This window comes from Papaver somniferum, chromosome 8 (genome assembly GCF_003573695.1).
Source record: "Papaver somniferum cultivar HN1 chromosome 8, ASM357369v1, whole genome shotgun sequence".
NCBI classification, from domain to species: domain Eukaryota; kingdom Viridiplantae; phylum Streptophyta; class Magnoliopsida; order Ranunculales; family Papaveraceae; genus Papaver; species Papaver somniferum.
Genome location: NC_039365.1, coordinates 62,836,579 through 62,863,741, shown reverse-complemented (window position 1 = coordinate 62,863,741; position 27,163 = coordinate 62,836,579). Strand labels below are relative to the sequence as shown.

At 34.5% G+C, this 27,163-nt stretch overlaps 3 protein-coding genes across 7 annotated transcripts; 1 reads left to right on the top strand and 2 right to left on the bottom strand.

The window, feature by feature from the left end:
- The first annotated feature begins 11,500 nt into the window (after positions 1 to 11,500).
- Positions 11,501 to 14,943, top strand: LOC113302024 (cell differentiation protein rcd1-like). Of its 5 annotated transcripts, XM_026550855.1 has the most exons (11): positions 11,501 to 12,011; positions 12,099 to 12,253; positions 12,809 to 12,892; positions 12,980 to 13,084; positions 13,164 to 13,206; positions 13,337 to 13,443; positions 13,522 to 13,617; positions 13,835 to 13,948; positions 14,095 to 14,183; positions 14,329 to 14,398; positions 14,549 to 14,943. In XM_026550855.1, exons 2-11 carry the CDS (start codon positions 12,155 to 12,157, stop codon positions 14,633 to 14,635), a joined length of 894 nt encoding a protein of 297 aa, XP_026406640.1. In that variant the 5' UTR covers positions 11,501 to 12,011; positions 12,099 to 12,154; the 3' UTR covers positions 14,636 to 14,943. The 5 variants fall into 5 exon arrangements, with proteins under 5 accessions (XP_026406640.1, XP_026406644.1, XP_026406643.1 ...); XM_026550859.1 differs by having other exon boundaries at positions 11,501 to 12,253; positions 13,835 to 13,877; positions 14,045 to 14,183; positions 14,338 to 14,398; XM_026550858.1 differs by having other exon boundaries at positions 11,501 to 12,253; positions 13,835 to 13,877; positions 14,045 to 14,183.
- Positions 14,944 to 16,159: 1,216 nt separating this feature from the next.
- On the bottom strand, positions 16,160 to 21,731 carry LOC113301355 (trafficking protein particle complex subunit 13-like). Its single transcript, XM_026550119.1, has 12 exons — positions 21,339 to 21,731; positions 21,153 to 21,237; positions 20,770 to 20,900; positions 20,573 to 20,675; positions 20,428 to 20,442; positions 19,327 to 19,472; positions 18,844 to 19,039; positions 17,962 to 18,036; positions 17,456 to 17,572; positions 17,333 to 17,377; positions 16,846 to 16,944; positions 16,160 to 16,662 (listed from the first exon to the last, which is right to left on the bottom strand). Exons 1-12 carry the CDS (start codon positions 21,632 to 21,634, stop codon positions 16,642 to 16,644), a joined length of 1,329 nt encoding a protein of 442 aa, XP_026405904.1. The 5' UTR covers positions 21,635 to 21,731; the 3' UTR covers positions 16,160 to 16,641.
- Positions 21,732 to 24,570: 2,839 nt separating this feature from the next.
- Positions 24,571 to 25,458, bottom strand: LOC113305614. Its single transcript, XM_026554630.1, has one exon. The coding sequence runs from the start codon at positions 25,456 to 25,458 to the stop codon at positions 24,571 to 24,573; it is 888 nt and encodes a 295-aa protein (XP_026410415.1).
- Positions 25,459 to 27,163: the final 1,705 nt, after the last annotated feature.

The window sequence follows — 27,163 nt, the reverse complement described above, 5'->3', positions numbered from 1 at the left end:
TATACGTAAAATCAATAAGTTATAATTATTTAAATGTTAATAATATTTGTAAGATTTTTAATAATAAAAATATTATAATAGTAATTATAGATGACGATAATAATAATAATAGTTTTAATAAAGTAATGAATAACATTTATCAATTAGTATCATATTGAACATAACTTAAATTAAAATCTCATTAAAAAATATATAGCGATAAAATAATGATTAGGATTAAATAGCTATGGAAAACTATTAGTGCCTATGTACGATTAAGTTTTGCAAAGTTAACTAATAACAAATTAGAATTATGTGTTTTGCGTTCAAACCAGATGGATAATATAAGACTTATTAGGTGTTGTAGTACTTCGATTGCGGTAAATAAGGATTCGTTGCTCAGACTTGTAAAGATTTAAAAAACAAAAATATATACAGAATATATCACAAGATCAAGAGGAACCAGGACTCAGGATTCCAATGTGTTTCATATTCAAGTGGCTCAGAAAATAATCCTAGGCGATTATAGCTCAAAATAAAACAAGTATTAACTCTATCTTTGCCAAATTAGATTCCATAAAATATTACTTGTATATGATAAGCATGGCACATCAAGAATCCATAGGACTAAGCATGTTCCATCAAACAAAATCACAAGTAATTAATTGAAATCATAAATCAATTAAAATCGGTGCAAAAAGTGAATTAAGAATTATTTAAATAACCACATGGCTGAAAAACAACTTCCTCCATCATCCCAGTATTGGGGTTTAGCTACTCATAATAATCATGTTCTCAAAATACATACTTGATGCTCAAAATATGATTAAAAGAGTGAAAAATATAATACAGTGAAACTACGACCCTCTTTAAGCGTCCAGAGAAGAACGATAAAATACCACTGCTGTAAATAACGATACCTCACTGCTGCTTTTGACGTTGTTGTTTTAAGACCCTCGAGTGCTAGTCGTTGTCACTGTTGATAAACGACTGTCGTTGCAGGTGTGTTCTTCGAGCTTTGTTAATGGCAGCAGCAGCAGCAGGTACAATTCCTGCAACTCCTCCTGCGCCTCTCTGCTGGCCTCCCAATCGACCCCTAACTCTTCATACCCCTTATCTGACATAAAACCAACTATTTATAGGCTTTAAATCCCCTTGAAACTCGATCAAACCCCTTGGAAATCTCCATTATTCTTTACGGGTTGTTTGTAGAATAATCTTCTTCTTGTTGCGTTACAGGCTGTTTCTAGCTATTCTCTCGTCTCAAGTATCTTCTAGGACTTTTACCCAACTGTTTTGATGTATATCCCATGCAAGATATCCCATAAATCTCTCAAACTAATCTCAAACCCTAAACAGAAACTGTGTGCACTGTCTTGACTTTGTGTGGATTTTCTGACTTATCCAGCCCAATTAGATGGGTTTAATCGCTTCTAAAAGGTCCCTTATGTCTTGTAGAGTCCGTGGGTACCAAATTTTCCCATTGAATCGCCTCCTAGGTCGCTCAAATCCTTGATCCAAAACTGTTGACGCTGCTGCCTTTTTTTCCGCCAAAATCCAGTTTTGAAACTTTGAAGATGACCTCCCCCTATCCAGTTCCGGTGTCCCTTTAGTACATGCCCTGAAATGGGGTGCCCCTTAGTAATTAGGTTACCCCTTATCCAAAGTGAGAGTCCGTATAGTAATTTTCTCCCACGAGTGCAAAAACCACTTTTTAGCCAATTTCGCCGCAAAAGCTTATTTCTCCAAAAACACCTACAAAGACATAAAATAACCAAATAAGTACAAAATCGAGCACTAACAATATAAACAATTGGGAAAAATTAGACACATAAATGCGTCTATCATTAGGTAGGATTAAGATCGTGAGGGCATATGATGCATACCATAAAGACTAAACTTGTTAACGACCTTATACCTGGATTTTCTTTAGTCTAATAAATGATTCACTAAATCACTAAATTATACACACGAAGTGATAGTATAGTACTCGAATGCTTAGTACAAAATTAGACTTAAAGGAGAATAAAAATTTTCTATGAATAAGATACTTATTATGAATACACTAAAGACTATTTAGACATATTAAAACATTATACAGACTCAAAATTTGAATCATATTAAATTACCAATACTAATATTTAACAAGAGTTAGAATACAGACTTGCCGAATAAATAAAATCTATTATATCAATCTTTACGTAAATGTGGAATTATATTTAGAAGATTAAAGTTTAGTGTACAAACTGGACTATTAATTTAAGAATAATGAAAATAATAATATAATTAAGACAATAATTTTTGATAACTAATTGCTATAAAATTAGAGATGTTGTAAATATCATTTGGATAATAATTATAGGATAGTAATAGCAAAATGTAATTTTTATTAATAGTACAACTTAAGGATCACTTAGCAATAATATAAAATTTAAGAAATAAAGTTAGATCAAATTAGTTATAATAAAATAGAACTTGGCGTTATGATTAACTATGATTAACTTTTATCGGCCTAAAAAAATAAGAAATAAATGTTGTAATAGTAATAAAGTATTAACACCAAATAACTACGGAAAAATTGTTAGTGGTTATTTACTTATATCGAGTTACATAATGAAATAAACAAATTGATACATTAGAAATAATAATAGTAACATTTGGATAATCGATATAACATTAAGTTATTTTAAGTAGTACATGAATTTAAAAATTATTTTTATTATAATAATGTAGTTTCATTTGGAATTCAATATCGAGTTCATCAAAATAAATAAATAATAATAAAGATAAAATAAATTTTAATGATTAAATTTTTTAAAATGTTGTGAATTATGTACATAAAACAGTTACAATAGAATTTAGAAATTAATTAGTCATAATAAGTTAGCACTTAGATAATCCAGCACTGGGGAATAGTGCGGTTGGTAATTCTGATGTGTTCGGGTGATACTTGTTACGTAGGTAGGCATTATCAGGCGTCGCGAACTTAGAAAGGGCAACTGCATTCTTGTATCACTAGGCATAGAAGGAGAACTTGCTTCTGATAGTGTACTTATAGATTCATAATTTTATTTAGAAGCTTATAGAATATTTTCTCTCGTAATTAGAACCAGTAATTTATTGGAATAGAAATTAGTGTAGAGAATTTAAATCTAAAATTCATAGTTTACGTTATAGAGCTTCATGTAAGAAATTGGACTTCCCTCTTGGATAGAACATAAATCAGTATAGTTGAACCTAGAGCCATAAATTTTGATAGTAGAAAGCCATATAGGTTTGTGCTTTGTTTTTTGTTGTTTGTGCTTAGATAAAAGATAAGATCATCTCTATAAGGTGGGGAGTTTTTGAAGACCAGAAGGATGGTTTGATTTTCGAGGAAGAAAATGAATAAGGTGGGGAGAATGTAAGGGCCCTCAAGCTCGTCAACGCTATTAGATTAGTCAAGAGACGTATTAGCCGATAATAACTCGATTCGTTTAACACGAATGTTAATTAATATAAATTAATCTAACAACAATTTATATAGGAAACTAGTACCGCTTGATAGATATCGGAAAGTTATGCAGAATGGACTACTCGAACGTGTCATTCGGATACCGGATGAAGTGGATATCAACAAATTACTATGAAGGGTAAAATCATCATTTCTCGGAAAAGCGACATTGATACAACACAGACACGTTGTGGCTGCCTTATCAAATCAAGTGGGTGTCCTAGTAACTCATTTGGCTTTATCTTCACCTAATCGTGCAGATAAACTCGCATTCTTTTCTTATTTCTTTCTTTCTTCTTCATTCTTCTTCTTTTCTCTTTCTCTTCTTCTGTTGAGGCGATTCTGAGAATCGATTTGAGAGAAGCGATTGGTGAAGTTGTTCAGTCGATGAAGGTGATGATGTTCTGGTTAACTAAGAAGGAGGAGATTTATGGGTTTCTATTTGAGATGATGTAACAGAGTGAATCAATTTAGGTTTCCAGAGTTGTTTGAGATTATATTGAATTGATTCGTGTATCGAGTAGCAAATGGATGATGAATGAAGGGGTTGGTGCTTAATCGAAGTTCTGAAGTTGATTCGGTGATGAATCGATGAGTTAGGGTTTCTCAAGATTAACTGGAAGTTCGATTGGTAATGATATGAAGAATTAATGATGGGTTTGGTCTATTGAAGAATATCGTGAAGTCAGTTAAATATTGGAGTTGTTCTGGGGAAGAATTGAAGAAATTAGGGTTTGTAAAGAAAATCAGGGAAGATGAAATTGGTGGTGATGCTATTATGAGTAGTGAACTGGTTGCTGTAACGAAGATGGTCGAGATGGCGTTTCAATTGTTGAGGTAATTGCTCCTTAGCTAACCTGGTAAAATTACTCATCTTCATAATTGAGTTATGTGATGTGATTTATAATGAAATTGAGTTTGTGAATGAACATGTTAAGTATGGATTGGAGTCTTAGATGTATGTTTAGGAGATTCTAGTTGGGATGGAAGTATAGAATGGGTAGTGATGCTGTTGTGCTACAATTCTATCCAAGACTATTAGGTGCAGGGTATAAGAGCATTTGCAGACATTAATTTTTTGGGGTTGAATATGATCTCAATTGGAGTTGCAGTTGAAGTTAACATAACTAGTGGAGGTTCAGTTTGTTGTGCAGACATGAACTGTAATGGGAAAAGTTTGATTTGATTGCAATTGAAGAGATTATGATGGTGTTGGTCTTGTAGAATGTATGGAGTAGGAGTTTTGTAGTTGAAACTGTAAATTGTTATGGAGGTGGTGGTAATTTGAGAAGATGTGGTTGATATGGTGATGAGGCCGTTGTGTTTTGTTTGATTGTGCAATCCAGGGAAGAGCTCATAGTGGTTCTAGGATTGTTTTTGTTGAGCCAAGATTGAACAGAGTGGTAATGGTGGTAAGTTAATGTAGTGTTGTTGGATTGGATTGTGTGTGTTTGAACTGATGTTGATGTTGCAGTTAAGAGTTGAGTTAGCAGTGGAACTGAAATTGTAAGTGCATATGTCATGGCTAGTTAGATGAGATGGCAATGGTTGTGGTGTTGCTGATATGAATGGATTAAGTTTATGTGAGATAGAGAAGGGAATTGAAGGTGACTGTAGTTGAGTTTGGTGTTGATTGTTGTTAGTGATTGTTGTAAAGCTTGGAACTGCTGAACTGCAGGTAGGCTATTATTGTATTTGTAATTTGATTATGAAGTCTGTTTTAAGATTCAATGAATTGATGCAATGAGTAGATTGAAGTCGAACTTGAGTTAGATTTGTAAGTGTTAGAATTGAAGTGAATTTGTATTTTATTTTAGACCTATTAGTCATCCCAGTCAGTTTATCTGACTGAGCTGAGTTAACCATATTAATCTGAGTTGTATCGGTTTGACTCAGAGTTGACCCAGTGAACCTTGAACGATTGCTTACCCTGGACTTGACCTTGACTGGACGTGGACTGTTAGTTGACCCCTTTGACCGTCAGTGACCGTTAGATTGACCCAGTTTGGTCAGGCCCTGTGTAATGGGTTTGTTTAAGAGGAGTTGGGCTTAGGCCTAGTTATCCTAGATTGATGTTTGGACCCCGTATGGTCCGAATTAGTTTTTGGTTCCTTCTACAAAGTTGTAGATGTTCATAAGACTTAGATAATGGACTATAGAACCAATCTAATTGAATTAGTAAACTTTAACTATGTTAAAGATAGATAATAAAAAGATGTCGAACCATAAATGGGATTTAGAACCATTAGATAGTTCACTTAGTTTATAACTAGAGAATTATATGAGATTATGTTATGGGCCTTGTGTGAGCCTTTTGTCTAGATTCTTAGACTTCTTGTATGATTAACAGTTAGTCTATATTAACAACGATCAAAGGATGAACCGATGGATCGTGGATATCAAGGTAGGCGTGGCTTGTCATCAAAAGAGGTGGAAATTTATATTTAACTCTTTTGTGATTATGGTTGTTTTATTTTACCAAAGTTTATGTTTAACAAATTCATGCATTGTCCTGGTTGTGCTTTCCATGCATTGTTTAACTTTCAATTATGAAAGTTCTGTTATTTTTCTTAATCTTTCAATTGCTTGGAAATGAATCGTAATGCTTTGTTCGTCTTTATGAATTGTTTGGGAAATAAGAATTTCCATTTGATTGTTTGGAAACTGAGAATTTCCATTTGTGGTATATAGGATACCGCACCTTCAGTTCTACCTACTTTTTTGCAATAACTAGGTGTGAAATGATTGAACGAGTCACCATATAGCTATCTAGGTGCGTCTTGAGTCACCATATTATATATATTGTTTGGAAGGAGTTAGTTCCATATACATGATTGTTTACCTATGTGAAATTGGTTGCGCTTTAGTGTTTAGGGAAAACATGAACTGTTTATAAATCATTTTCAATGATTACTTGAAAGTTAAATGTTATTCTCACTGGGCACCCCTTTTAGGAATGATGTGCTCACCCATTTCCACTTTCAGTTTCAGAGACAGATCAGAGTTGCGCGGAAGCTTCGAGGAGTTGGTTTCGTTAGTTGGTTAACTTCGGCTATTTTTATTATGTTGCATATTATATTTGTAAATCAAATGAGTTTTGTATATGTATCGTTTGAGAGGATTTCTTGTATATATATATTTCTGAGGGGGATAGTTCTTGGGTTAAGTTTTGTACCAGATTTCTTAATTGGATGTTTAGGTATTTGATTTAGATTCGTAGTGCCTCTTTATTTAGTTAATTTCTTGGATTAGTCAGCTGCTAGCTTTTGGGACGCTACATAAAGTTTGGAGATATCCGTATAATAAAACAAAAAAATCTCTCTATTCTCAAAATAGAGTAATCGGGTAAAGTTCATCTTTATGCTATTTAAAATTTAATGCCATCCAAGAATTAAGAAGAAACATGAGTTATTTATAAGAGAATAGAGAACATGGAGATCAAGGTTAGTATCTAACTAAGAAACAAGGACATGGTTAATTTTTTTGATAGATACTATACCAAGCAGGAAGTGATCTTCCTACAATCGAATAATAAACTAGATTGCAAGATACTAGACCAAACTGGAAACTTTGCAGCAGAGAGAAGCAATAATGATTTGGTGTTGGGTTATGGAATGGTGTTTTGACGGTATAATGAAATGTTAATCATTCAATAATTTTATGAGAATCCATTATGTGTTAATGTGTAGTAGTTGAATAGTTTAAGATCCTTAAAACAAATGTCTCTACAATGAGGGCATTCTCATTTTGGAGAGTTCTTGTAAATGTAGTCCTTTGATAATCACCCAGTAGATTCAATTTTTTGAATAAATTTTCTGCCGGATTGATTTTGATGGGTATTTGTTGATAGTCAAGATGGGTTTGTCAGTGATTAATTTTCTCTACTTCTAACTTGATTGATCCCTGATATAGAAAATCAATTGATATTAATAAGGATGACAAGAACACAATTATCCAGAATCACCTAATATATCATAACCATGAAGCCAACTTTACAAACAAATTTGATGGACGGTGAGATGAGATTCAATCTATTATTTTAGGAACAATGGAAGAGAGAAGGTAGAGAAGAAAAATGTAAGAGAATGTCGCCCTAAATTTCGCATATTTTCGATGTTAAATTCATAAAAAAATGTAAATGAGAAATTTAAAAAGTTCAAAACCACTTGTTATCTTTGGCCCAATGAGAACGGCTGGAACGTGTATCCCGATTTTATAAGGGTGCATAAATTTGGACTCAAATTAATCTATTAACTTAACTAATCATAATTAACTAATAATCACGATTATTGAGGGATAAATTATGAATTAGATAAATTATATGAATAGGGGATTCTGGAAATTACTTCAAAATACTTCTACTTTTTCTTATTATCATATGCCCTATTAATATGGTATCTCCCAATTGCGCATTTTTTATTAACCGACAAATAAAACAAGAGCAAAAAAAAATATGAGATTGTCTCTTATATGTCTTGCAAGAATTTTCTCATCCAATAGAATTGGGGAAGTCTATTGGGTGAACTGAATGCAGGTAACATCGATATCACTCGATGGATCACTCTTTTTGTACTCTTGTCAATTCCTGAGGGTACTAAGTAAGACCACCTATTGTTGGCGTAGTATAACAGAGGTAGCCATAAAAGTAACAGTTTGTATGGGATTATATGTCATAGATTAATGTGTTCCGTAGGATCATGAGAAATTATAATTGCAAGCTACTTCATTCGACACCAGTAAGTTAATTAGGAATCTGACTTGAAATTTTAACAATGAGGCCCTGCACCTTAATAATTGAGGAGAGAGCCAGCATAGATGGACGAAAATGTAATTCAAAGTGTCGCCTAAACAATTTTACTTAGCTTAAACCCTCTCCTCGTTATCATATTCGCCACCAGCCGTGGCCTGTTTCTTTACCTTTTTAGACTGAAATGAAATTAGAGTGTGAGAGAAAGTAATAATTCCATGATTACAAAGCATATACCGCAAATACAACATCAAGTTTAAGTTAGCTCTTATTTTATTTTTATTTTATGGAAGCATATAATTTGTTCAAGTTTTGTTGCGAAGTTTTGTCACGAAAAATTGAGACACGCGGAAGGAAAAAGAGGACTACTATTTACTTTCTTCTCCGCCAAGGAGATGCATGACTCCGATGAGTATTACTTTAACAACTACTTGAAGAGGTTGAATTTCTTGTGTTTCAATCTCTAGTATCAGAATAACGCTTCATAAGCTTCCAAATCCTCTTCCATATATATGATAAAAAATAATTTTTGATATTTAATCTGTGTATTAGATAAACGCAAAGTAAACAGAAAAAACAAAGATAAAAATATACAACGAATATCAAAACTATGTTGACATTAGTTACCTTCTTCCCTAACTGAATCTGCAAACACAAAAAATCAGCCATGCACTAAAAATATCAAAGCCAAAAACAATGAAATTAATCGTATGCATCACCAAGAAAAAACACTGAAAAATCATAAAATCGTGTTGATACTACGTTGTTGATATTATGACCATGATCGACAGTAATCATTCACTATTTGTAGAATGAGTTTATAGTAATACCTCGTAACCTTGATATTGATAGTGTTTGACCTATGACTACAACAACGATAACATGTGCATGATCAAGGATACCTGCACAACAACAAAAAAAAGAATGAAAATAGATCAGAGAACCCTAGATCGCAAGAAAATGGAGAAAAATCTTAGAAGAGAGAAGCAATGTGGAAAATAAGATTTGATTTTTTTTCTCGAATGCATATTTTTGACGCTTTTACACGTGTAAGAGTAGATGGTGGAATATTAATCGGTATCTACGAAGTGATATTTTTAGATAATCATATTTACTTGTTGCAATATTTTTGACAAAAAAAATGGATTTTCTACATTTCTAAGAATGAAAATGTCTTTATTTTTTTTATGGAATGAACGATATTAAGGAAAATATTGAAACTCGCTCATTGTCGATTGCACTTTTCAATTAACGTTTTTTGTTCTCCTTTTCTCAAAGTTTTTTCACTATCATGTTTTAGTACCTCCATGACTTTGTATTTCCACTATTTAACAGGATTATTATCGCGGAAGGGGAAACACGCTTCATTTCGCAGATAAGTATCCACAACAACGTATATTTTGGTTTTGAATTTTAATCACCGACAACTCATTAACCAGAGTTTGATAATTTTATTGTAATTGTAATTAAGATTAATTTTATTATTTGTAATTTAGGATTAATTCAATTATAAGAAGTGTAATCGGATACTCGGATATTAAACATTGGGAATTTTTCTTTATAATGTTTAATCTGATTTAACTTCGTGATGAATAGTTTAATCTGATCCAGTTTAATTTATTAATTTTTGGATTTTTATGTTTGGAACTAATTAGGATTTTCAAGCGATTTTTTCAATTTAATTGGTAACATGATAAGGTTTCTTATTATTTAGTTATTTAAGTAATATTTTTTGTTGAATGTGCCTGGTTGGAAAATATGTTATGGGGGTAAAAAGACTCTCTTCAAATTTTATTGGTGGAATTTTCTTACGATTGGGCCAGAATCAGCCAGAAGCTCCGGCTAATGATAGTGCTCGAAAAAACTTTGTATTCAATTTTGATTTATTAATTTGTGGATTTTTATGTTTGGAATTAATTAAGATTTTCGAACGATTTTTTTAATTTATCTGCTAATATGATCGGATTTCTTATTATTTAGTTATTTAAGTAATGTTTTTTATGGAATGTGATTGGCTGGAAAATATATTGCGGGGGTAAAAAGATTCTCCTCAAACTTATTGGCTGAATTTTCTTGTGGTGGAACCATAATCAACTACAAGTTCCTGTTAATGGGAGCGCTCGAAAAAACTCTGTTTTTATATAGAGAATAAATTCAAGCTTGTGCAAAGCACGTGCACTAGTTAATATGAAATTTGGAGGATTTGCTCATGTTCCTTCAAAAATCTTTTTTGTAAAAGACCATATAAGTCTCGTCGTCGGCTTAATCGAAGTTTTAAGTATAAACTATCAAATAGTTATAAAAATAATATTAATGAGTGAGTTTCGTCCTGTTGACCTGGTCAAATGTTTGTTTGGTCCTTTTTTTAGTGTTTTTATTACTGTTTGGTCATAGGGTGGACATTACTCACTAAATTAAATGCCAATAATATCCTTCTGTGTTTGTATATACAAACAATCAATAGAGAAGTAATCATTTTCAGATTTACTTTCTCACTCCTCTCTGTTTTCATATATACTTTCTCGCTCTATTGGTTTTTTCATCTTCTGTTGTTGCATCTACGAGGTCTTTTCATCTTCTGCATTTTTTTTTAGAGATTGATAACGAAGATGAATATTTGAAGATTATGAAGATGAAGATTTACAAAGATTGATAACGAAGATGAAGATTTGTTTTTTTTTTAGGATTTTTCTTCTTCTTCTTCTTATGTTGTTATGTTCTTCTTTGCTGCTATCAAAGAAGATGAAGATTGATAGTAAAGAATTATGTACAGATTATGAAGATTTAAAGATTAATTTTGAAGAGTTGAAGATTACGAAGATTTGATTGAGAGATTGATTTGGTTTTCAGGTGAGTTTTCATTAATCTATGCAAATCATCTTTTTGTTCTCCGATTTTTTCTGTAGATCCGTGTTTTTGATTAGGTGTCTGAAAGAATGAACTCTGTTTTCTCATATTTGATTTTAGTTTTAGTTTTGATTAGGTTCATTCAAAAGAATGAAATCTGTTATAGTTTTGATTTAGTTTGTTTTGATTAGGTGTTCATTTGAAAAAATGAACTCTGTCTTTTGTTCATAATAATGAACTTTGATTAGGTATTCATTTGGAAAAATGAACTCTGTTTTTTGTTCATAATAGAGAAGTTTTGTTGTGTGTTCATTTTAAAGAATGTATTTTTTTTTTCTTTTTTGTATATGTATTATAAAGTTAAGATTTCATTGAATATAATGAAGTTAAGATTCCATGTTATTATGCACTTTTTAAAAGTTGTTTTTGAAGTTCAGAGTTTCATCAAACAGGATGAACTCAAATAAGCAAAAGCATTACTAACACCTGATAGTTCATCACACAGTATGAACTCCCACAAAAAGCACATAGTTCATCAAAGAACATAAACTCGAATCCACATAAGACGATGAAATGCTACAAGAAAACAACTAGGAAGTCAAGAATTCACCAGAGAGGATGAACTCAAATCTACATAATCACGACCAACACCTGATAGTTCATCAAATAGAATGAACTCCTATACGAAAATAAGTAGGAAGTTCAGAGTTCGTATAGAGGATGAACTCAAATAATTATCAGAATAAAAGAGTTACGGGAATCAATACTGAAACAGTAGGGATATAGACCAAACGATAATTCCCCAAAGTTTTAACCTATCAAAGCGAGGGAACAAACAGTGGAAGAAATATTTCGAAAACAAAAAAGTGACGTACAATATTGAAGAAGATGGAACATGGGAAGAAAGAAGCTTAAATCTTCTTGCTGAATCTGACTTTAATGGACGTTTGTATCTCAGATTTAGCCCTATTTTTATTTTTTTTTCAATTTGTTCATTGCTGTAGCCTAATTAATTGCATTTATTTTTTGTAGAATTTTCACGCGAGAAAGACAGAAAAAAGGGAGAAGGGAAACTGAAAACAAAGTGGATGATAAGGCCAATGGCTATACCTCGAGTAATCTTGGAACTTCAAGACGAAAGTTCTAGAGAAACTGCTCTTAGATGTCTTAGTAGATTCCTTATTGAGGTTTTCTCTCACTCTATAATAATTTCATGATTTTTGTTTCTAGGGTTTCTTTTATTTAGTTTTCCTTTTGATTATTCTGGTTTCCAGATTTTGGGCATTGTTATTGAATTCAGTTCAAATGATGAGTTATGCACTATTTAGAGATTTTCCATTAGGGTTTTGATGATTTTATTAGACCCTTATGCAATTCTGAAATTATAAAAAGAAGAAGGGCTTTTTTATGATTTTGGTATTCAGGACTTGGGGTTTAGATTATATTAGATTTTGGTTTTAGGGCTTGTCTTTGTGGTATGTATGAACTTCTTGCTTTTGGGGGCAGAGAAGGTAAGGAGTTCGGCAATATCTGAAGTTATGCCTGAATGAAACAACTAGGTTACCCTCAGCTTGTTTTGGTTATGGTTTTTATAATTTGGTTGTCATTGTTTCTTATGCATGAGGCAGTTCTACTTAAAGATCTTTTCCAGATGGTGTAGTCATAGAGATCAATTAGGTGCATTTGGGATTTTAGTTGCTTCGGAGTTAATTGTGTTTGGATGAATTGTTTATTGGAGCCAGATAAGAGAAGAAAATCCAAGGATGTATAATGATGCTGGACACATGCTGTACTATTCTTTTGGCACAATGTCCATCTTATTGCAGGTTTGTTGAATTCATTTAATCTCTTTTTATCCGAGTGTTTTACCAAATAAGTATGATTTTTGAGGTGTACTGGGTTCCTTGAAACAGGAAATTTTAGCTTTTCTAAGAAAGATGGTCGAGGGAAGCCTTAAATACAGATCTATCAAACGTATCGCAAACGTTCTCACCCTAATTCAGGCCAATAGATTATTTGTAAAAATATTTTTCCTTCCTACTTGTGTATTATTGGAATCCTTTTTCTTCTTCGTCTGAGTCACTGATGTAATTTCAGAGCATTGCTGCTAACTCAGCTACGAGGGAGAAACTCATCGATTGTGAGCTCTTTATGTCTCTCTCTCTCGCTCTCGCTCTCTCGCTCACACACACTCACTCTTGCACATGCACAGATATAGCTTGCATAGTTTACTTTCAATAACATCTGCTTAGTTTTTTTGATCAATGTAGCTCAAGTTCCCATCTTCTTATTACCCGTGATAAAGTTTAAAGGCCCATTAGAGGATTTTGACAATATCTGTGCTGTCGCTCTCTCTGTCATTGGGATCATGTGCCAGGTGCTATTTTCAGCCAGCTTTTACTAAGTAGAAGGTTATTATTGCCACCTGGAACTGAAGCTTAGTTTATCTTCCTAGGCTAGAGAACCTAAGATCATTAAATGGGCCGTTGATAACCAAATTTCGGAGGCATGCTGGAGCTGCACAGATACTGGGAACGAGCTCACTAGAGTGGTAGGAGAAAATCTTGACACGGTTGATAACGTTAAATGTTTCTTTTTTCTTTCAAACTTTTAATTGGGAGTCTGAAATGATGACCAGCTCAAATTAATCCATCAAAACCACTAGAACTAAAATTACTGGCTAGAGTTTTTGTTATTAGCATTTCTTTTTGTAGGAATCATACGAGATCTTATTTTCATTTTTCTTACTTGGAACTACAATGACACAGATTGGAATGCATATATTGGAAGCTATTCTGCGAAATGAATATGGTATGTCTTACATTTGTAGTCCAATGTGCGATGATCTTCTTACTGGATTGATGAAAGCATGGAGGGAGATGGTATGCCTAATCATACTATAAGTCCCAAGTCCTATTGTAGCAATTTTATTTTTCATTTCATTTAGTCTTTTTCTCTGTGATATGGACTATCTTTAGGAGGTGAAACTTCGGACCTATCTAATTTAGTACTTTCCTGTTCACCAAAGATCACAATTCTAGCAAAAAGCCAAGACTACTCTCCTCGCCTTGTCTTTCATGTTCTCCGTTGCTATATGCTTCTATGCGTTCATGATAGGTGAGTTAATGTAAATTTGGGTTTCTTTAGAGAATGTATACTTGTTTAAGTTCTTTTTTCGAAAATTAAGCAGCAGACATGTATTTACATATACAAGTCTGTAGTCCTTGCTGATGAGATATCTAATTTTCATTCCTATTCGTAGGGGCTTTAGTGCAGTGCTGAGTTATCTTCTTGATCCCATGTTGGATGGAACTTTCATTGAATCTGCAGAGGTAATTTTCCGCAGGCCTAAATGTTAGTGAGTTTCAGTTCTTTCTTTCCAAATTATAGAGACTTTGAAACTGTTATTGGTCTTTCTTTTCCCATATTCTGTCCATGATGTACTTATATACGAATATCCTCTGCTTTGGCAATGTCCACAGAAATTTCCAATAATTGGACGGTTACTTGACGAGCTTCTCATGACCATTGGGGGGAATGTTCAACAGCTACAAACACATGCGTTCTAATGAAGGAAATATAATGCAGTTCCAACAATAGAATATTGAAGTCGCTCTTGAAGATAAAGTTGTTTTATTGCCAGTAGAAAAGGAATGCTACATTAATACTCATTGATACTCGCTGGGAGTCGAGCTTAACTGATCTCCAGCCCGCATCATTTTCCAGAGCTCCCACTCCATCTACTTTCTAACAACTTTTGAATGAATTTCAATTGCCTAGTTTTATAGTTAAGAACACCTTTAACCCTTTGTATGTGTTTTTGTACATATAAAATACTTACCCTGACAAGTGTATATATAAATATAATTTCCTGCTACATCATTTCTTCTTTTCGTTGATAACATGTTCTTTGTTATTGTCAGAGTTGATTTCTTTTTTAGCAAGACAGAGAAGCTGAAGACAAAGCCAGCTACTCCGAAATAAACGTTTGGCCTGCCGGGCTAAAGCTAGCAGTAGCACCATGCAAGATCTCATCATTAAGATACATAGGATCTAGAGTTGCTAATGTTGACAGACCAGAGAGTTTGATAAAGCTGTAATAAGTTGGGCCCTCTCCAATTTAAGTTATCAAGAGACAGAGATTGAACTGCAAACTTAGCTAGACTACTTGTCGTTTTGTTTTGATCATGTCCGACTTTGATCAAATTGCCTAGGACAAAATCCACTGCTTCAAAATTTCCACCTTTGATCTGATGGAATCCTAGGTTGAATCTGCCTTGGTAAGCTGCTTTGATTTCTGCCAGAGTTGCATCATCTTGAGTTGATTGAATGGAAAAAGAAAAGCACAAACTAGAGAATTGTGGTGATTATTTGGTTGCATGAATACTTTGCTTGATTGGGCGACCAACCGGAGGACCCGAAGGGAGGGAGTAACGCAAAAATTGGGCCATTTTTTTTTTTTTGTAAATTGTAGTGTAGGGCAAATGTGCAATTTGATGTATTGGTGTATCCTATTTTTTCAGGGATATAATTGATAAATAAATTAGAATATAACATATTTAAAAATCCATGCCTTCAAATTTTACAAATTTTATCTCGTTGGAAAGATTTTAAAGAGATCTACATAATAAGTACAAACAACAATATCAAATTTATAGTTTTTACGAAAAATTCAGAGGTGTTTATCCTTTTAGGCACAATTTTCGAAAATTAAACGCGTAACTATTATGCAAACCACCACAAAGATGCATAATACATTATACAGCCATATCGATGTACTCCCTCCGTTTTAGAAAAAATGATACTTTCACTTACTGGAACATGTTTCGTTTTTCTTCAGTGGATCCTCCCCACCGTGGTAGTGGTGTTCTAGTATATTTTTAAATTTCTGAAATTGGTTCAACTGGTTTAGGATGCCTTTTTCTTTTCTTTTTTTTAGGTACACGTTTAGATGTCTTAAATAATGAGCTCCGCGCATAGCAATTTTTAAAGCTTTAGAGCAGTGTTGTGTTCTTTACATAATTTTCATGATTTATGCCCACTCCGCGAGTGTAGTAATGTGCAGTAGAGATGAAAAGTGTAAACTATTCCAATTCAACAAATACCAAATCCTAGCTTTCCATATCTGACCCAATATATTCTCATTATGGGATTTACATATTCTTTAAGGCTCCGATATCTAGTTCCAAAAACTTGTCAAAAGTAGAATGTAAAAGGAAAAGTGAACCTGCACCCCAAAGCTCGGGAAGTTATATTTTTGAACCCGGTTTGAGTACAAGTGAATTTAAATTATCAAGTGAAAACCTTGAGCCTCAAAACCATTCTTTATCTCTGTGACGAGATTACAGAAACCAATACAGATCGTTTTTGCAACACACGAGCAACAAATAACCAGGAGCATGCCGTGTTCACAAATTCATGAAAGAAGGAAGTGCAAATCATCAAGAGAGTTAAGGAGAACCCTGATTGATCCATGAATGAGCTTAGACAGAACATCAATCCATACACAAACTAACAGGGAGACCACACCTCCAAGAAAGTCAAATCCTCCAAACCTAGGAAGCAGATATTTGAATCAATCTAAATCCACAAATATCTGCATCACCAAATACAAAATCTTACAGTGAGCAAACAATAAATCCAATTGCGGTTCAAACCCAAAATGAAAAGTACCGGCATTTTAGGCATAAGAATCTATCGATTTAACATTCGCCTGAAATCGGAAATAATATCCAAAAATAAATAAACAAATATGTAAAAGGACAAGAGAAGCACAAACCTCATAGTCTGGAACAGGATCATACGTTCTGTTATCACCATGGTCTACTAATGTAATTCCTCTGATTTTTTGAACCCCAACTCTAGCAGCAATTAGATTCTGCATTATTATAGGCGTAGTTTAGGATCAGTTGGGATAAGTACACAAGAACCAACAAAGAAACCAAAGAACAAAAAAAATAAAATAAAAAAAAGAACCAAAGCAAGTCCAAGCTTTTGCGATGCTTGATATCATTTCCAATATTATACCTTTAGAATAACAATTTATTCTGACTAGCTTTCCTTATAGCTTTAAGATTGATTTGCAGATAGTTTTTTTTCAGTTAGAAGTCTCAGAACTAGTTTGATATTTGGTTTTGAGAGATAGCAAGAGAGATTCTTAAGGAGAGAAGAAAACCATTTTGCTAGTGTAAAATTCTGCTGCTGTTATGGGAGCCTAGTTATTGTAACAAAAATTGACAAGGTAAATATCAGATATTAGTTATCACCAGGTTGAATTCCACGGAGCTCAATGCTTCCACCTGCTGTATTGCCTGTAAAAGATTGTTATAAAAGTAAGCATGGGTCCCCAAACTCACTCAAGATCTGACACTAGCGATTGAGTATCATACCAGAGTCCGCGCACCATTAACCATAACAGCTTTCTCCTCTTGAAGATCCCGTCGCGATAAGAAAATTTCGAAGGGGCCCATTTTCCTATCCAAATGATTTGTGAGGGTTAACCTTACCTGTGGGAACATAAGTTAGTTCATAAAATCCAAGTAACTAAACATTGTATGTGAAGTGCTTCTTTACTTGTTATTACTTGAATGCCCATGAATTCTTAATAGCTACCACATTAAAAGTTCTTTTCAGGATTTACATGCTCATGCTGGTCAACAATATGGTCCATCTTCCTACGTATGTCTCCTCCCTAACCAGTACCACTCATCATGTAATGTACACTAGCCTTGAACAACTTAAGTATCACATCTTCTATAAAGAATCTACAAGATGGTCTATTTGGGGTTTTAAAACTAGTGTGAATGCTGCGATAGAAATACGAACACCGTGGTTGAAATAAACACGAAAAGATAGCCAAGTTGCGAATCTATCAGAGTAGGATAAATTTAATTACCACAAACGGTTTTTCCAAGAGGGTGACAGAAGGAACCTCCACAATCTGCAATTCAATCTCTTTACGTGCGAAGGGCTGCAAAAATGTAAGATACTTTCAGCAGGACTGGGGATTCTTAAAAAAGGGTGCACACAAAAATAAGGATTAACTTTTTTTTCGAAGTACACAGATGAAGTTTTTTTTTCTTTTTTTAATTTTTACAAATGGAGATTGCTTCAATGTAGGACACACTAAAGAAATAAACAGTCATGTTGCAACCATAGATGCGTTAAATTGAAGATGAGGTGGGATGTATCTAAAATTAGTGTTTCCTTTTTTGCATGGTCAGACTTGTTCCGCATGAAAAGTTGTCAGCACTTGCATAAAACTACTTCCTGTTGTTGTATCATTTACTTAATTACTCCAGAGAAATACCAAGCTGGGATATATAGTAAAGATACAGGCTCAACAAACACCTGCATTTTTATGGCAGTATAACATAAAAAGCATATAAACAAGGTGAACCATTAAATTAACAGACACCTATGTACCATCAGAAGCCACCAACTTGAAGCCTCTTGGAAAAGTAACAGCAAGATATCTAGTGAATAGAAAGGTCAATATAATACAATGAGCTGGAGATAGTGCCATTTTCACTTTTATTAGAGGGATCCTGGTACACCAAGCGTTGACAACAAGTTTAAAGCTTTATTTAAGATCATCAGCCAGATTAAAAAATGCTGATATATGATTGACTGACATGTATCACGTTCACGTCCTAAACTAATGGGTCACAGCAATGGATTTTAAAACATCCACTCTGGCCACAAGTCAGGCCAGTTGAATCACTTTCAGAAGAATATGGTCTGACTTACAAGATGATAAAAATGAATTTATACTTACACTTCCAAGAATATGTTGTGTTTGCAGACGGCCAGGTTCACCCAAATTCGTACGCCATGTTATCTGAAGCTTACCAAGAGTATTGCTACCTTCAACTTTAATTTGTGCAGGCCCATCTGAGGACTGCTTAAGCTGATAGAGAAAATTGTGAATTCCTCCCCCAGCTTTGATGAGAACAGGTTGCTTAAAAATATCTCTGTCAAACAGAAGAAAGGAATGTGGATATTTCAAATACTGGAAATTAGAAACCTTGCAAGCAGATCTCAAAGGTCTAATTCGTTAACCTCTAAACTTAGCAGCATGGGCTGAATTCATTAAGGAGACTCTATTCTATAAGTGAAAGGGGATCACAAATCTATCTCAGACTAATAAGTTATTTTAATAGGTCAACAAGTGAAGCTAAAACCAAATACAGATACCAACGAAATTACATCTAATTGAAACTATCAATTTAATACTCAATAAATAAATGCTTCACACCACCTTGTGCTACAATCCACTTCTGAATGATGCTCATCAGCTTTCAGTATTGTTGCACTCCAATTCTGAGTAGGCTCAAAATCGACTTGGTCCATGTAAAGGCTTGACTTTGTATGGTTTTCAATGCAAGCTTCCAAATACGTGTTTTCCTGAGAAGGAAGAGGACCAAATATATAAACAGGAAGTCATAACGAGATATTGGTATAGCAATTTCCAACAGTTGACCGACGGTGAGAGAACCAAAAAATGATACCAAAATGATACTAAATTTAAACAGGACAAAATGTGTCAGCTTTTAAGAAAAATCCAAAGCAGTGAGTGTGACTAGTTACTCTCAGTTTTCAGTGTCAAAACATTAGTATGAGCTGGTGTGTCAATTATGTCGTACAAAGCCAGAGATTCTACATGACAACAATATAAGCTTTGTTCAAGCTTCACCAAAAAATAAACAACGATTTTACCAGTCTAGCAACGAGAAACTACAAATGTGAAATATCTTAATCCCCTCATCGCCCTACAATCTAGTGATAACCTTTAAAACTATAAGAAGTATGACCATACATGAAGTATTAGTATTACAGCGAAAGAAAGTGTAAAACATATGTTGCCCAACCTCTTAAGCCCCTAAGTTGAGATACATGTGACTTTCATTAATTTAGTAATACTATTTAGACTTCACATAAAGCACAAAAATACTTTGTTTGATACGTGTATGTGCTTACTAGTTAGCATCATAAAGAAATCTTTAGATACTTCAAAATCATGAAAATATAGATGTAGAATACAAGTCTTGCATATAAGGTAAGATAAGTAAAGTTCCCATTTGTATGGGAACTGTGATTTCATGCGTCCAAACAGTCGCTAGAGTGACATCTCACCCTAAAATTCCCAAAAGTCAGTCTCCTTGTTGGCTTGATGAGACAATAACAATTACGTCATATATCAATATGAACCATTTCACTCAAGGGGTAGAACTAAACACATTCATATTGAAGGAATATAAGAAAATACGAATTACAAAGTCCCTCTATTTCTCTTCACTTATATCAACTTTAAACAGTAATTTTAAAACTTACAATAAAGAAACGAACAAGCGCAACATACCTTGACAATGCGAACCTGCAGAAAAATTCAAAGTTGTTAAAATGAGACTAATTTGGCCACTTGTCCAAAAGAGATAACTTCAGCAAATCAGCTCGGGGTGCAGTATACAATTAGCTTGCAAGTCCATTGAATTTAGCTATTATACCTTTGTTCGTACTGAAAGTGGGTTAGCAACAATAAACTTAAAAAACTGAGGTAGATACTTGCGCTCGCCTTCACCATCATTATACAGAGCAGTGCATACCAGCCTACATATTCCAGGAAAAGATAATGACCAAACCAGCGGTTGAAAACAGTTTGTACATAAACAATGTAGAATAATTTCACGCAAAAAGTACATACGTGTGTGCACCAAGTTCCTTGACATCATGTTCCACAATGAAATCATATCGACCCCCTGCTCGTATTGTCTCTACAGGTGATTTTGAAGTATCTAAAAGCAGTATTCGCTGCTTTTCTGTTTGTATTTCAGCCTGCATTCATTCATTCATTCACTGTTAACAGTTGAACCATACTTGTTAGAGAACTTTAAATGAAATCTATGCTACTGCTTTTCTATTATCATTGTCACAAATTCCTAGCATAATGCAAAAATCGTGGTTTCAACTTTGTACAATCCACTAATTTAGTGATTAGGAATGAGCGTGCGGTTAGGGCGACCCGAGGTTCCTTATTCTAGGTTTTCTCATAGAGGCAGCACTCAAAATAAAAGTTAACAAGATCACCTTAATAACAACATCTCGGACTTCATATTCAGAACTGTTATTGATACTGATATAACTATAAAACGTCTCTCCTAGATAAATTGCCCTGCATAATCAAATCAAACATCAGAGAAAGATACACGAATTTAAATACCCTAAGCTTGACAAATTAAATTTTTTGAGCACTACTAGGTTTTGATGTCTTACCCAAAAGCTTGAGGAAGAACAAGAAGACCAGAAAGACCCATGGAATCGGAAGGATTTTGAAGCTGAAACCGATGACGATAAGAGAGATCTGATTCATTTGATTTGTTATTGGTAAGATTAGATGAAGGGAATAGTCGAGATAGACTAGAAGAAGCAATTGGATCATCAAATAGATCTTCACCAGTAAGTAAATCAATTGGGTCAACAAGAAGAGGACTTTCGATTTGAAATGATGGTCTACATAATCTCATTACCCTAAATGCTAATGAATGGGATCCCCCCTGTGTTGAACTCATTTTTCACCCTTCTCGAACAGAAGCAAAGAGAAGAAATAACAGAGAAACAGTTGAGCACACAATGGAATGGAATTGGACGAATTTCCTAGCTAGTTAAGGTATACGCGGGGACTTTGATTAGTTGCCACATGATCCAGAAAGTGCAATTAACTAGGCGATCAACTCAGTGAAAAATCGGCGTGACTCTGATGAAATTCTCAGCTTGAATTTCTCTGGTAAGGCTAACTCCTATGGGCTAGATTGAACTGATAGATTGGCCAAAAAGTGTTACAAATCATGAAAAAAGTATGGGAAAAAAAGTTAACACTCTTTCTGGCTACTTCTCTCTCATAGCATTTGCTCGCAGTTCAATTATCAGCGAGATTGAAACGCTGAATAGTGCGGCGCTCATAAAGTGATCGAAACGCTGAACGATTCGGCGTTATGCGAATATTCCAGAAAATCAACGCCGAACTGTTCAGCGCTTCTTTGGACGTTGTTCCATTCGGCGTTCGGTTGGGACGCTGCACCATCCAGCGCTTGACCCTTTTTTTAACCAACAACTATTTTTTTTTCCAGAATTCTATTTCTACACTGGCAATTTGTTTGAATCGTAGTTTGTTTCAAAATTTGAAAATTTATCAAAATAAATGTAGCCGTTTGAGAATTTGTAATCTTCCATTACATTGCAAAACAAAGTTAAAATGTTTTTTGAAGAAATTAAAAAAAATACATTAAATTAAAATAACTTAAAACATAAAAAGTACATTGAAATTAAAATCCTACTTCTAAATAACTTAAAGCATAAAAAAGTACATAGAAATTGAAATCCTACTTCTAAATAACTTAAAACATAAAAAAGTACATTGAAATTGAAATCCTACTTCTAAATAACTTAAATTATTACTAATATATCACTTTAATTTAGGGGATAAGGTCCAGTCCATAACGTGCCAAAATCTCGTTCTTCCATATTTTGCAGACGGGTTTCTCCCATTCCTGTAATTCATCCAAGGGTTGTCGTAGAATCTTCATGTCCGATTCTCTTTGCTGCGTTTGTGCCAAGATTGAAGAGGTTTCCATGTTCTTCTTCAGATACGCTTCCTCTGTTTCATACTTGGAAGCTCTTTGTACTTGTGCGTTTTCAAGAAGTTCGATGAGTTTATCCATTTTTTTCATCTGATTTCTGCGATGCTTTACCCTGACGAGCCCTTTTCTTTGCTTGATCTCTCCCTTCACTTCCAATGTCATCTGTTTGTTCGAAATATCGTATTCTCTTTGATATGTCTGAGGTTTCAGAATTATGAGTAGATGAAGTGCTACCAAACCTTGCCATGTTTTCCAAATCTTCATCCATATTATCAGCTTCATTTTCTTGAGTAGCTTGAGTTTGTTGACTAGGTTGAGTGGAAGTACCGACTCCATCATCATTATTCACCGCTGGGTTGTAATCGGGTTGATAAGTCTTCAGGATCTGGAAAACCGATTCGTGACTCCAAACTCTTACAGTCTCTGCTTCATAATTCTCTTGTCCACGACGATACTGAGGAAAAAATGAAAGGAAAAATTTAGAGAAAGAAATAAAGAGATCAAAATGGAAGAAAGAAAACATTAAAAAAAATTGAGGTACTTACATAATCCGCCTCGGTCATCCCCGTAGGTCTGCTTCGGAAGTAAGGTCTAACATGTGAAATATATCTTTTCACTTCGGCTCTCAATGTGTTGCACTTTGTTCGCAATGCCTTTTTATCTCTTTCGACACCATTGGGACCTTTTCTTTTATTGTACTCTTCAATTATCTTCCCCTAAAATATTGCACCTTTTTTATCTTTTCCATGAATCAGATCGTTGCTTGCTATGACCCAACCATAGATTAGTGCCTCATCTTCTTTTGTAGTAAAGTGTGTCATAATTTTGTACGAAAAAAATTATGTGAAGAAGAAGAAGAAAATCAATGAAGAAGATAATCAATTGATTTTGGTGTGAAGGATGAAGGAGAAGTAGTCCTCTATTTATAGGGAAGCTTGAAAAAATAGCTGTTGTGGTTTCAAACAGCTATTTAATCTGAGTCGTTGAAAATGATCGGTCATCTTGATATGATGGCTGAGATTGCTTAGAGCGGTTTGGCTCAGCGTCGGAGCGCTGAATGGTACAGCGCTGCATTTCCTGCCGTTGAGATTCGACGGTCACTTTTGATCTTGCGGCTGTTATGCAAAACGCTGTTTGGTTCAGCACTTTGGCAAATGGCTACATTTTCATCCCAAACTCATATCACTTCATATCTCTATATAAACTCAACACATGAACTCAAAATCCCCACCCCAAACTTGTGAAGTTTCATTCTCTTTTATTTTCTCCTAAATTCTCAATTCAAAAATCAAGCATGGTTGCATTCTCAATTGCCGAAGACAATGACTTGGTTGGAAGTTATTGCAAAGTTAGCAACACTCAATTAACAACCAACTCTTTTTGGGAACAAGTTGTTGAATAATTTGTGAGAATCAATGGTAATGCTGATGAAAGATGCAAAAATAACTACGATCTCAGTTAGCAAACATCAAGCGTTATTGCAAGATTTTTGTCATATCATTAAGGGAATCAAATGGTAATCGTGAAGATGTTATGACTTTATACGAAACGTATCATAGAATTCCGTTCATTCATAACACCGATTTGGAGATATTAGGTTATGAAGCATATGCATGAAGAAGTATTATGAAAAAGGATGGAATATCACCAAAGAAGTATTATGAAGAAGTATGCATATGAAGTTCTAGTTAAATATGTAATGTAATTGTAAACGTACTTAAGTGATAAAAAGAGTATTATGGAGTTTACAAGAACTAATTAAAATTTCTACTTATTAATGAAAGCGTGCTTGATTAAAATAAAGGAGTATTATGGTTACTCTCCATTCTCATAAAATGTCTACTTCAAAATGTCTACCAATATGAAATTCACTCTTCATTCTCATAAAATGCGCCATCTCCTTGAGGGTCATATTGGTCTTCATCGGTGTCCATGTTGGTTGTACCCTCTTGAACTTCCGGCAAAGCATCATCCATATGCATGTTTGGAATATCACAATCTCTCAAACCTTCTCCGTGTCGGTTCCAAATGTGTGTAGTGAGTTGCAAGCGAAGTTGTGCCCAAATCGCAGGGTTGTATAATATATGAAGAGCTAGCCTTACGTTTCTTTGAATTGGCGGTTGAGGTTCATCTCCCGTGATCCTCCCCCAATCCGCATTGTGATATTCCATCTCAACACACATGTTGTGCATTATCAAGCACCCCCTCATAATTTCCTTCATGTCCGATTTTTTATAATAACGACAAGGTTTCAATTTAATACCAAACTTACCTTTTAGACCACCAAATGCACGTTCTATGTCTTTCCTTTTAGCTTCTTGGTATTGATTGAAAAGAGCTTCTCTATTGTTTGAGGAGGGTTTGCATGCTTGCACGATGCAACCATACATGGGATATGCACCATCTCCTAGGTAGTACCCCTGGGGGTAATTCATTCTATTGATTTGATAATGACAAGGAGGTGCTACACCAAGAAGTTGTCTATCGAACAAACCCGAAGCATGCAAGACATTAAGATCATTGTTCTGCCCACCCAACCCAAAATAGGAATTCCATATCCATTTATCATATGTAGCTACCGCCTGCAAAACAACCGAGGGATATGGCTTATATCCGTTTTGGGAACCTACTTGATCCATTGGACATGCTCTCCATGCACAGTGAAAACAATCGATACTACCAAGCATACCAGGAAATCCCCAAGCTTCATTTTCTTCTAAAATCCTTTCTGTATCTTGAGAGGTAGGTTGACGCATGTATCGACCATTTTAAATCCAAATAATTGCATCCATAAACTTCATAGCATAATAGTATATAGTGGTCGCTCCCATTTGTGTGTAATCATTTAAGGAATCCGATGCAATGCATTTGGAAAAATGTTTCATGACGGCAACCATTTTCATATACGGAGTATGACCAAGAATACCGCAAGCATCCATTTTTTGACGAAAATCATGGTCATAATCACAAACTTGCTCTAAAATTCTCAGAAAAAGTGGACGAGGTAGAGAAAACCGACCTTTGAACTTCTTTGGCCCATATGTACAATTGAAGTTGAAGTATTGATGCCTCATACGAGCATCCGCATCTACACGTTTTCTGTACACCGTCTGACGGGTCATGATTACATTCGGGACGGGTTGACGTATTCCCTGCCTCCTATGCGTCTCCAAAAGTGTAGCCACTTCTATAACATTCGTCTCAATATCATCTTCATCATCCAGAAGGCCGAACAAAATTCTTCTAAAAGCTCCCTGCATAATGTACCTAATACGACGAAAACATAAAGCTTTTATAACACCCCATAAAAAAAACATAAAACACGCCATAAAAAAACACTCCATAAAAAAAGCATAAAACACGCCATAAAAAACACTTCATAAAATAAATAGCACTTAAAAAGTATAACACTCCATAAAAAACAAATAACACTCCATATGGTCTCATAAACACTACCACAAGTAATTTAATTCAAGTCAAAGAAATTATGGGGTTGTTGTTGTGTATCATAAACAATGTTAGGCTCGCTTTCGGTCAACAACGCATCGGTAAATTCATTTCCTCGTTGATATTGTGATATAGTAGCTCCATTTTTGACTGCAGTAGTGTAGAACTGTTGATTTGCAGGCCATTCATATGTACCACCTAATGTGAGGTCTTCATTTGGAATGTTTGGTATTTGGGATTGGATAGATGGTACTGAAGAAGGTGTAGATCTGCCAGATGAGGAACATGAAGTTGTAGCTCTTCAGTATGTCTCATTCCTTACGAGTTGGCGAGCTCCAAGCACGAATGAATGTTGTCGTGCCATATACTTGAAGCACTCCTCCTACAAGTGCAAAGTAGAGAGATTTAGTTAAATATGCAAGAAACTTAAAATGAAATCGCAAATAAATGTGAATGTACTTACCAATGTCAAACCCATCTGGGAAAAGTCAAACGGACAAGGTACTTCTGGAACTGGTAGTTGTTGTTCTACGCCGACTTCATTGGAAAATGGTAAACTGAAATCTATCTCCGGGAGTTGTGATGGGGGCTCATTCTGTGTGTGATAGGTATATGTATGCAACATCATGTCAGGAGGAGGAGGACTAGGAAACAAATGGCGAGGAACAACTGAGCTACCCACTGCTCTCTCATCGACGTTCTGTGCATGGTATGACTCAGTGACATAAGCTCCAACACTCTTCTTCTTCTACCAAGTGTTATATTGATCCTCAGTGACTGTATAATAGTCGGTGACCTCTACTACAATATCTCTGTCATCAATTTCTTTCAAATTTAGAGGATTTGCCGGGACTACAATCTCACCTGAAATTGTGCGTTTTTTAAAGTCAAAAAACAGAACTCTCTTTTTGGATACATCTAGTGCGTACTCATATTGGTCTCCCGCAGCATACTCGCTATCTGCCCATGGTTGCCAAATACACGATTCACTTGTTCTGGTGTCAATCTGTATTC

Excerpts from the sequence above, each read along its gene's own strand:
- LOC113301355 (XM_026550119.1), bottom strand. The coding sequence starts at position 21,634 with ATGAGTTCAACACAGGGGGGATCCCATTCATTAGCATTTAGGGTAATG. Across the intron at positions 17,378-17,455 it reads TTAATGGTGCGCGGACTCTG|GCAATACAGCAGGTGGAAGC; the intron begins GTATGATACTCA and ends AATCTTTTACAG. Across the intron at positions 16,663-16,845 it reads ATCCTGTTCCAGACTATGAG|ATATTTGTGGATTTAGATTG; the intron begins GTTTGTGCTTCT and ends TTGGTGATGCAG.
- LOC113302024 (XM_026550855.1), top strand. The coding sequence starts at position 12,155 with ATGATAAGGCCAATGGCTATACCTCGAGTAATCTTGGAACTTCAAGAC. Across the intron at positions 13,949-14,094 it reads TGAAAGCATGGAGGGAGATG|ATCACAATTCTAGCAAAAAG; the intron begins GTATGCCTAATC and ends TGTTCACCAAAG. Across the intron at positions 14,399-14,548 it reads CTTTCATTGAATCTGCAGAG|AAATTTCCAATAATTGGACG; the intron begins GTAATTTTCCGC and ends CAATGTCCACAG.
- LOC113305614 (XM_026554630.1), bottom strand. The coding sequence starts at position 25,458 with ATGCGTCAACCTACCTCTCAAGATACAGAAAGGATTTTAGAAGAAAAT.